General features: G+C 41.3%; 1 protein-coding gene across 1 annotated transcript; it reads left to right on the plus strand.

The window, feature by feature from the left end:
• Positions 1-2,220: 2,220 nt before the first annotated feature.
• On the plus strand, positions 2,221-9,184 carry LOC113016003 (inosine-uridine preferring nucleoside hydrolase-like). Its single transcript, XM_026158443.1, has 8 exons — positions 2,221-2,256; positions 2,653-2,833; positions 2,943-3,122; positions 3,594-3,705; positions 3,806-3,942; positions 4,101-4,178; positions 8,788-8,904; positions 8,982-9,184. The coding sequence occupies exons 2-8, from the start codon at positions 2,654-2,656 to the stop codon at positions 9,132-9,134; spliced, it is 957 nt and encodes a 318-aa protein (XP_026014228.1). The 5' UTR covers positions 2,221-2,256; position 2,653; the 3' UTR covers positions 9,135-9,184.
• The last annotated feature ends 1,024 nt before the right edge of the window (positions 9,185-10,208 follow it).

Here is a 10,208-nt window from a genome sequence, read left to right on the forward strand (position 1 = left end):
TCCGCTCCTGGCCGCCACCCGGCACACAATGCACCCGACCCCTATGGCGCCTCCTGCGGGTGGTGGGCCTGCGGGACGATGGGCCCATGTCTCCTCTTCGGGCTGTGCCCGGTCGGGCCCAATGAACTAAGGCCCGGCCATCAGACGCTCGCCCTCGGGCACCCTCCCCGGGCCTGGCTCCAGCACGGGGCCCCGGTAATCCTATCCCAGGCAGGGTAAACTGTTCCCTCGATGTTCTCTTCATAAGGGTCTTCTGAATCGCTCTTTGTCTGGTCCCTCACCCAGGACCAATTTGCCATGGGAGACCCTACCAGTGGGCTAAAGCCCCCAGACAACATAGCCCCTGGGATCCCTGGGACACACAAACTCCTCCACCACAATAAGGTAGTGATTCACGGAGAGGGTCTGACCATAATGCACAACAAAATGTTTTACAGAAACCAGTCAAGCCAAATCACCCCAAACACCTCATACCAACTGTCAAGTACTGTGGTGTAGGGGTAATGATTGGGACTTTGCTTTGCAGCCGCAGGACCTTGGTGTTTTTCAGTCACTGAGTTAAACATGAACTCTTCTGTATATCAAAGTATTCTAGATCTGTCCAACAGCTGAAGTTTGGCTTAAAGCTGGGTCATTCAACAGTGATCCCATGCATTGCAGCAAATCTACCACAGAATGGCTGAAAACAGAGAACAGTCAAGGTTTTTACAGTGTTAAAGTGAAAGTACAGACCTCAACACAAATGCCTGCAAACATAAATGAAATAAAGCAATGCTGTACATAGCAGTGGACCAAAATTCCTCTGCAATAATGTGAGAGACAGATAAAGTCAAACAGAGTGACGTGAAAACTTTCATGAATGTCTATTGTCATTTCCAAGAGAAATAAGGCTTTGATACCAACTTCTGCAAGCCAGTAAAAACTGAGGTTATCATCATGCAGTCAAAAAGTTTAACACATGTTTGCATGATCAACACATCTCACACCACATATGTAGAATTTCTGACTTAATAGTTTCATTAAACTAGTTAAGCCGACTACAATAACAGCAAGGTATGTTGCAAACACAGTACAGAGGTGACATATGCTACCTGATTAAGTCAATTGTTAAGAATGCAGAGCTTTGACATACCCTTTAATCATAAGATAATAGATCTTTTCACAACCAATGTTTCAGCCCTGCAGCAGATTCGTCTTTAACACAAGTTTCCACAAAGGTAATGTCACAGGCTTGCCAAGCAGACACATCAAATCTGATTTCGTTTCACTTTTCTTTCTCATGAGAGGAAAGAAATTTGCTTTTTAAGCAAGTGAAGCCTTAAAGAGGCTTTGTGAAGTCACGAATACCCTTAAACTCTATAGCGGAGAGGTTATAAAGGAATTTCGGAGTTAGCCAAGAGCTTATCCAGCTTATCCTCTTTATAAAATTCTACCGTCTTCACGTGTAAACTGTATGCAGACTTTATAAAAGAAATGTCTTATTTAAATTAACCATGCTGCAAGCACGTCTGCAGAAACGTGAATTACATTAGATGCAAATTGTTTAGTCACAAATCATATGAGAAAATGAACACATGCACTAAAGGTGTTTCTTTCAAAATAAAAGTCTTCTTACAGAGGATAAAGACATCCATTATTTGACGGCACTGGATACAGGTTACACATTAAAAATCTGTGCACTGGCTGGATGCAGGTTTCTCTAGAGTAGCTGTTTTAAGATGGCTATAAAATTCCTTCTTTTCAATACATTTCTACCATATTTGGGTTTAATGAAAATCCTTCAAGAATGTAATTATGTAATTAATTATTTCTATTGTCCACTTTCTAGATCAAGAGTTTATCTTAAGATAGAGAAACTGAATGGTTTGTTTTTCTTTTTTTAAAGTGTATTTGTTTTAACTGAAAAGCCTTCAGTAGCCCCTTTAATTCTAGACACCTGTAGCTGAACAATATTATTTTAACAATGTCAGACAATTCTAGTTATTACACAGTTTGAACCCCCGTCCCCTCTATATTATTATTAAATGTTGTTCTTTCCAAAAAGAGCATGCAGTTATTTCATTTTACAAAAGACAACAAAAAGGCGGACAAACCCAAGTTTGGGGTAGATTTATAACACCTAGAGAAAATCCCCTGAGGTGGAGTTAGCCATGTGTTTATGCAACACCTCCCTATATAATTCTGCCCAATGTTCAGTTTACGCATTCAGCTGCGGACGCTTATATCATTAAGCTGTAAACAGAATCCATTCACCAGGTGAGTATTTTACATTTAAGTAATTTTACTTTAGAATGAACCTTAGAATACCATAAGAATTTAATTCTGAACACTAATTACTGCATATGCATTTAAACATTGGAAACCCTCCTAAAGGTGATGCTGTAAAAAGTATCTAAATATCAATAAAAAAAACGCTGTGTTTCTTTTTTTTTTCATTTTTGTAGTTTTCTCTCTCTCTGTGTGATAGATAGACTGGTGGTCCGTGCAGAGTGTACCCTGTTTCCCTCCCTCTGACAGCTCAGATAGGCTCCAGTTAGAAAAGCCGTTAAAAAAAATGGAGGGATACGTGGTTCCAGATCATATTAGAGGAATGAAGTTTGCATTATTAGAAACAATATCTCTTCAGGTTTTTAATGCTGTGGTTGAACACAGGATGAAGAAGAAGCTCATCATTGATGTGGACACTGGGGTGGATGACGCTATGGCCATCATGGTGGCCCTCGCCAACCCTGATGTGGAGATTTTGGGGATCACCTGCTGCCATGGCAACACACCCCTGGAGAACGTCCTCAAGAACACGCTGCGTGTCCTGAAAGTCTGCAATAGGCTGGATGTAAGTTTTGAGCAGAGTGTGGGAGAGTCTTATACATGGATATGGTGACAGATCTGACTGCATGGTTGCATGCTGGATGACCTGCTATTAAATGCAACCTACAATACAGATTCCAGTGTATCGTGGCTGCTCAAAGCCTCTGCTGGCCCGCAAACAGCATGCGGGTGATTACCACGGGAAAGACGGGCTGGGGGATGTCCCGGATCCAGATGCTCCAGGCTTGGATCTGCTGCAGAAGAAGAAAGCTGTGCAGGCCATGATCAAGCTTGTGAAAGACAATGCTGGAGAGGTGAGTGCTCTGTTAAACATGTTGCTAATGTACTGTAAATAAAATTTAAGAGCAAAATTTTTCTGTGTATGCATGTATTCTATGCATACCAGAATTATTATAGTTTTTGGATTCTCTTTATTTATTTTAATTTTTGTTTTTAATTCAGTTTAGTTCGGCTTAGTTTCTAGAGCAGATTTGCTCATTTCAGTTCAGTTGTTATTAAGTTTTATGTATCTAAAACACAACTCAATGACAACATTGTTTCACTACATGTGCCTTGAATTTGGGATTTTCTTGAAATGGTTTATTTATTTTAAAAAAAGGTAAACATAAAGGTTTACTCTATGTAAATGATCTATTGAATTTCACTAAAAAAGTAAATTTCTAGATAAAAAACCTTTATTTGTAGGGGTTTTGTTCATCCCAAAGCTATGTTATGAATAACAAGAGCACTCCAGTCATCAACACAAATTAGTCTTCTGCCTTCAGGTGATCCTCGTAGCCACTGCCCCCCTCACTAACCTGGCTGTCGCAGTGCAGTTGGACCCTTCCTTGCCAAAAAAGCTGAAGGCGCTCTACATCATGGGGGGAAACACTGAATGTAGGCTTTTATTTACTCTGATGTGCTTATTCTCTGATTTATGAATTTTTTTTTCTATATTAATAATAACAAGAATTGCATTAATAATGTCTGTGTGCAGCCAGAGGTAACACCACAGTGTGTGGAGAGTTTAACTTTGTAGCCGACCCAGAGGCGGCTTACATCGTGTTGGACCGCTACACCTGCCCAACCTACATGGCTACATGGGAGTTCACCTGCAGGAACAGCCTTCCGTGGGTAAGGAAACAGACAAGTTGTACAGCAAGCTGTATGGCTTTACACTAACTGAAATTACATTTAGAATAATATTTGAATATTTGTAATAATGCTGTTTTTGGCTTGACTGATAATTTCACAGTGATTTAAATTTGCACCCTCAATTTTTCCTCCTGTAGTCTTTCTGTGACACCTGGCTTGCCGAATCTACACAGAAAGCAGACTTCATGAAAAAGATTTCAAGTCTTTCAAGGATGGTAAGAGTGTGCAAATGATATTATTACAATAATTAGAATCCCATCCCCAGAAAGTGTGACAAATTTATATCTTAATACATTTTTGCAAGAAAATATGTTGCAAGAAGCACTGGATCCCCAGGTGCTGCGAATGATGAGGAATTTCTGTTAAACAATTTTGAAGTTTTTTCACCTTTATTAGATAGGCCATGGGAAAAATGAGACAGAACAGCAGAAAGAGAGTGGGGGAAGACAGGCCAAGAGAGCCTCGGATCAAACTAAACCTCAGACTGGTATCGTGTCATGTGTTCACCAGCTCAGCCCAGTGAGCTAAACTGCCACTCCTCCCAGATTAACTTGTCTAAGCAGGATCTTAGTGCTGTGACACAATAATGCCAGGCTTCAACACACTGTGCTGCCAAAAGAATGTTATGACACTTACATACATGTCGTTACACATCCTTGTTCTTTAATTTATAATTTGCTGAAAGGGGGGAGAAGCATAATACATAAGAAACAAAAACTGTCGCACTGATAAAATGATTGAATGATTGCAGCTTTTCTCACAGGGAGTGGTGTAATTCTCACATCAGAAAGGTCACTCTCCTGATTCAGGTTGTGGGGCAGAAGCCTGAACAGAGAAGCATAGATTTTCCTACGATCACCACCAATGTTCCCTCTAATTTTTCACGTGTCTGAGCGAACACACAAACCTCCTGAGCGTCCCTTGGACCACTGTGAGCAACAGCAGACGTGTGCACTGTGGTCACGCCAGCATCGAATCCATCCAAATTACATGGTTTATTAAAATAATCAAATTACAGCATTTACATTTATGTTAGACTACTTTTAATTAAGTGCTTTAACCCACTTACAATGAAAATTAAAAAAGAATCTTGTTCATGACTTGTGTAGCATGTTAACACTGTTGGAAGTAAAAAGAACTTGAACTCCAATTTTGAAAACACAACTTTCTATTTTATGATTTTTTTTTAAAGCTCTGACTTGTATTATGAGTATGAGTCTGTGGTCTGGGAGAGAGTCCTGTAACTCTCTGTCTGCAAAATACAGTATATAATGACCAACGTTGGGCAATTAATTATATAGTTACTTCTTCAAAATAGTTACTGGATTATGCAAACAACAAAGTTTTTTGCAGCTGTTTACCTAAAAATGCAGCCAGGGCATTTTTTTAAATATATATTTCAAACTATTTACAGAACAATCAGCTGTTCTGCATCAAATCTGATGCCACACAAATTAGTGTGCCACTCCAAAAAATTATCTCTGTCCACTATGAGATAAACGAGAACAACAGCCTGGTACCTGCAGGCCTGACAACAGGAGATGTATCACTCCTGTAACACCTGTAACATTCAGCAGTCGCCTCATTGTTCTGACACACACAACAAAACTACTGACTACACTACACACTAACTATACAAGATTTGCCCTAAACATCGCAAATCTCTCACATCTCAAAACACGTCACTCCTAAAACCTCCCCCCTTCCTAAACATCTGTTGCCATATAATTTTTTGATTGGTTGACATGGTACATTTTTCCACCAATAGGAAAGGGTGGTGGGTTTTTGGTTTTGTTTTTGCTCACAGGCTTTCCAGCGTTTTCCTTATAAAACACCGTTTCTTCCCGCAGTAAATATAAACAACGACAGTATTCAGGAAGAAAACCAAACATTACATATATTTTTTATCATAACTCTGGTTTTACGTGGCCGATCAACACAATTTAAAAACTGGTATAAAGTCCACACTTTTTCCGTCAATTGTTCTGTCTGTTCTGCTCACATCTCCAATGGTTGTACACGTTGTCATTAACGTGGCTTCCCTCCACATCAGCCACGCCTCTTTGCTAGCTAAAGCACCGGTGTTGGCGCATAAGGACGCGCATAATGACGCAACCACAGGCTTATGGTTGACACGTATAAGCCTGTCAACCACGTTGATTAGCTGCGTATATACGAATGTGAATGGCATTATTGGCTGGACTATGGGATAAGGTGGCATCGTTCTAATCCCATACGGGAGCAGCCAGTCACTTACTGACTAACCCTGCAAAACAGAAATGTTAAAGTATTAATTTTAATTTCAATTCAGGTTAGATTTTTTTTTCTGTGCGCAACGCAGATTTTCTGTGCGCAGAGACTGTGCCAGCAGTGCGCAATTGCGCACGCACGCAGCTTAGAGGGAACATTGATCAACACCATAGGAAACCAAACTACCATTGTATACAGTGTGAGAAGAGCACAACTTACCCCTCTTGAGTTGTCTGATGGTTCGCTTTGAACCTGACCAAAATTCTCATTCAATTTTTATCTTCCATGCACTCCTGGCTGGTACAGCCTTCCACCCATCCAGGTCACACTGCTCTCCAAATAAGTGGTTAAATCCCCCAGCAGAGCAATTAAGTCCCTAGATGTAACACTCTTCAACCCAACCAGTGACTCCAAGAAATCTGGGTTACTCTACTGGCTTGTGGCACATAGCCAGATTGACGTGCCAGGACGTCCACTTCCAAATTCTAAACTGACATTTAAATGGTGTTAATAAGCTAACAAGACCAAAGGTTTTGCATTATACTCCCCAAGGTCTCTCAACTATACAAGGGTAACCACAGAGTGTGAAAAGAGGAGTCTACAGGTGTTGGTTGAAGCCCTCTAGTGGCAACTTTTTTTGTTTAGACCTTGGTCCTCCACTGGCTTACAGATAATCACCAGTGTTGGGTAAGTTACTTTAAATTAGTAACTTAGTTACATTACTAGTTCAAAAGTAACTCAGTTACTTCAAGTTACTCGTTACTTTCAAAGTAACTAGTTACTAGGGAAAGTAACTTTGGTTTTACTCAGAATTCTCTTGTTAATGTGTTGCTTCCGTAACTGGATACCCAGCAAGATTGTCAGTCCTCTAGCTTGCTTACTTGCCACAAGTGCACTGTGCCACGTACCAATAGAAAGGAAAAAATAATGTGCATATTTCCACGAGAGAAATCCCACGCCTGGACCGTCGTTGACCGCCGCCATGATTCTAGCCTACTAGGGACGGGTGGAAACTCTAATAATTAACCTTATGAACAAAATAAAGTTCAACATCAACATCATAGCACCCCCCAGCTGTATAGAAACTCCGTCATGCTAGCTAGTACCCAGTACAAAAAAGTCAGCATAACTAAAATAAACTCCACCTTAACTTGGTTTATATCTGCCCCAGATAGACTGCAGGTCATAACTTCTTACCTGAAGGTCATTTCACCTGACACTATGACCGGCGGCCACCTCGGGTCTCTGCTCCTCTTGCCTCCTCTTTCCCTCAACCACCTGCTGGCCTCCACCACTTGCTAATGTTACTGAATCTGTTGAAGCTCCACGATAGCCACCGCAAGAAGTAACGAATAACGACCCTATCTAAAATCCCAGTAACGACTAACGCGTTCCTGATTTTGGCATAATAACTAGTTACCATGCTCGTTACCACAATAATAACGTAGTTACTGTAACGCGTTACTTAATAACATGTTAGTCCCTACTAGGGATGGGTGTTGATAAGATTTTCACCATTCCGATTCCATTTTCAATTCTGTTTAACGATTCGATTCTTTATCGATTCTCTAATCGATTCTTATTTTTTAAAAAAGGAGAACACTAAGGTCGATTAGCTTAGAACTTTGTTTTATATCTTCTCTTTGAACAAGATAGAAATTTAGGAGTAACATGGCCTTACAAACCCAACAGTGAGATCTTAAGAGATCCACAGCCTATGGCTCTTCCATGGGGTGTCACAGGGTCCCCAGGAAAAAAAATTGTAAATGTAAAATAATAAAATAAATATTCTTCTGTAGCAATAACAAAGTATAACAAATTATTCTGTAGCAATTACACAAGAATTCCCAGTAATGTTCCTGCCTACAATTAAACACATTCACTTACCGAAAATCGGGGGCATCTGCTGTGGCAAATGGGTGCAAGCCTTTTACCACAAACTTAGTCACTGCTCGGTGACATTCGTCTATCCTGGCCTGAAAGGAGACGCTACCGGTAGACTGCAGTGAGAACTGCCAGCATCTGAGCCACCACAGTAATGGCAGGTTTTGTAATAAGGCAGATCGTGCTAACATAATATGCACTGTTAGTTGATTATTTACCTGCCGCATTAACGGGAGAGGACGTGGAAACGTTACCGCTGCTGCTGGGTTGAGATTCACGAGTCCGGAGCGGAATTAAAAACACGACATTCATTTAAGGTCATCGCGTGTTTTGTGAGCAAATGCTTTTGCATATTCGTAGTGTTTCCTCCCTTAAATGAAATTCTACTTTACAAGTATTGCAAGTTGCCCTGTTGTCATCCGTTCTCGTAAAGTATGACCAAACTTTTGAGCGCTTGAGCCGCTTAGGCGCCATGTTTTCTGCCAGGTAAATGACGCTCCGCAACGTGGTGACGTCATTCGGGGCGACTGGAATCGATAAGGGAATCATTTGCAAAAATGACAAACAATTCCAAGGAATTGAAACAGTTTGAACCGGTTCTCAACAAGAACCGGGTTTCGATACCCATCCCTAGTCCCTACACTGATAATCACAAAATGTCTAAATACCTCTGATGTACTGATTTGACAGAAAGCCCAATCAGCTGACTATAAGAAGGAGATTACTGCAGGAACTGGTTTCAATTCCTGTGACGTCTATGCCTTAGCTGCTGCCATCGATGATACATTGATAACTGAGAGCGAAGAGGTAAGCAACTCCTGATTTTTATCAGGTTAAGTAAAATTTCAAGTATTGTTTAACAGTTTCTTGTGTTTCTCCTTCAGGTTGCGGTGGCAGTGGAGTTAGAGGGGACCTACACCCGAGGCATGATGGTGGTGGACTACATCCAGAAGCTGAAGAAAGACCATAAGGCCATCATCATGAAGAAAGTTGACTTGGAAAAGTTAAAGAAAATGTTGACCAATGCACTCAAATAGAATGTTTCTATGCATGCTGAATGCGTGAGTTTGGTTCATAACAAGAAATAAAAACTGATTTTTTTCTCTTTGAAAAAGAGCACACCAAGTTGCTGGTGCCTAAAAGCTGCTGGGAATTGATTTTCCAGGTCGCTCACTATAACCCCACGGTGAATAATGGTCCAGTTTTCATGGCCAAGCATGTGGGCTTATGTGTCTGTGGTGTGAGCTGTTGAACCAGCCAGCCATTCCAAAAGTGCCTTTATGCCTATTGCTGTTAATGGAGGTCCCGTTTGAGTTCACTGACATGGACCTTATCGGGCCATTTTATCAGAGTGCACAAGGATTTCACTTTGTATTTGTTCTAGTCGATTATGCGGCATATTATGCGGATATCCAGAGGCAGTGCTGCTGCGCACCATTTCTGCAAAGAGTGCGGCGCAGGCACTTTTCAGGTCATCTCCCACATCGGCATCCTGAAAGATATACTGACTGACCGGAGAACTTTATTCATGTCCCACACACTGAAAGAGCTATACAAATTACTGGGCATTAATCTGTTCAGACCAGCATCTACCACCTTGAGATTGATGGATTGGTGGAGCGGCTGAATAAGACTTTAAAGTCCAGTCCTCCACTCATGAGGATGAACACAATTGGGATCTCTGGTTAGACCCGCTGTTGTTTGCAGTGTAGGAGGTGCCCCATGCCTCCACGGAATTTTCTCACTTTGAGTTGTTGTTCAACAGGAAGCCACGAGGCTTGTTGGACTTGAATAAAGAAAACTGGGAGGAAGGTCTGAGCCCACCTAATAATTAGATTCAATAGGTTCTGGGCCTGACAGCAAAGCTGCACATGTTGGGGAGGTAATCACGAGAGAATTTGCTCCAGGCCCAGGAATGACAGCAGCACAACAGAGGTGCTATTCATAGACAATTTTCACCGGAAGATGCTTGTATTGCTAACTTTTTTTCAGCGCAAAGTTACTTGCAAAGTGGCAAGAACCCTTCATGGTCACAGGGTGAGTGGGGGACGTAGACTATGAAGTGGTACGGTCGGACAGGGGAGGAGCCACCCAAATATATCACCTTAACC

This window comes from Astatotilapia calliptera, chromosome 23 (assembly GCF_900246225.1).
Source record: "Astatotilapia calliptera chromosome 23, fAstCal1.2, whole genome shotgun sequence".
Taxonomy (NCBI): domain Eukaryota; kingdom Metazoa; phylum Chordata; class Actinopteri; order Cichliformes; family Cichlidae; genus Astatotilapia; species Astatotilapia calliptera.

Excerpts from the sequence above, each read along its gene's own strand:
- LOC113016003 (XM_026158443.1), top strand. The coding sequence starts at position 2,654 with ATGAAGAAGAAGCTCATCATTGATGTGGACACTGGGGTGGATGACGCT. Across the intron at positions 3,706-3,805 it reads CATGGGGGGAAACACTGAAT|CCAGAGGTAACACCACAGTG; the intron begins GTAGGCTTTTAT and ends GTCTGTGTGCAG. Across the intron at positions 3,943-4,100 it reads GCAGGAACAGCCTTCCGTGG|TCTTTCTGTGACACCTGGCT; the intron begins GTAAGGAAACAG and ends TTCCTCCTGTAG.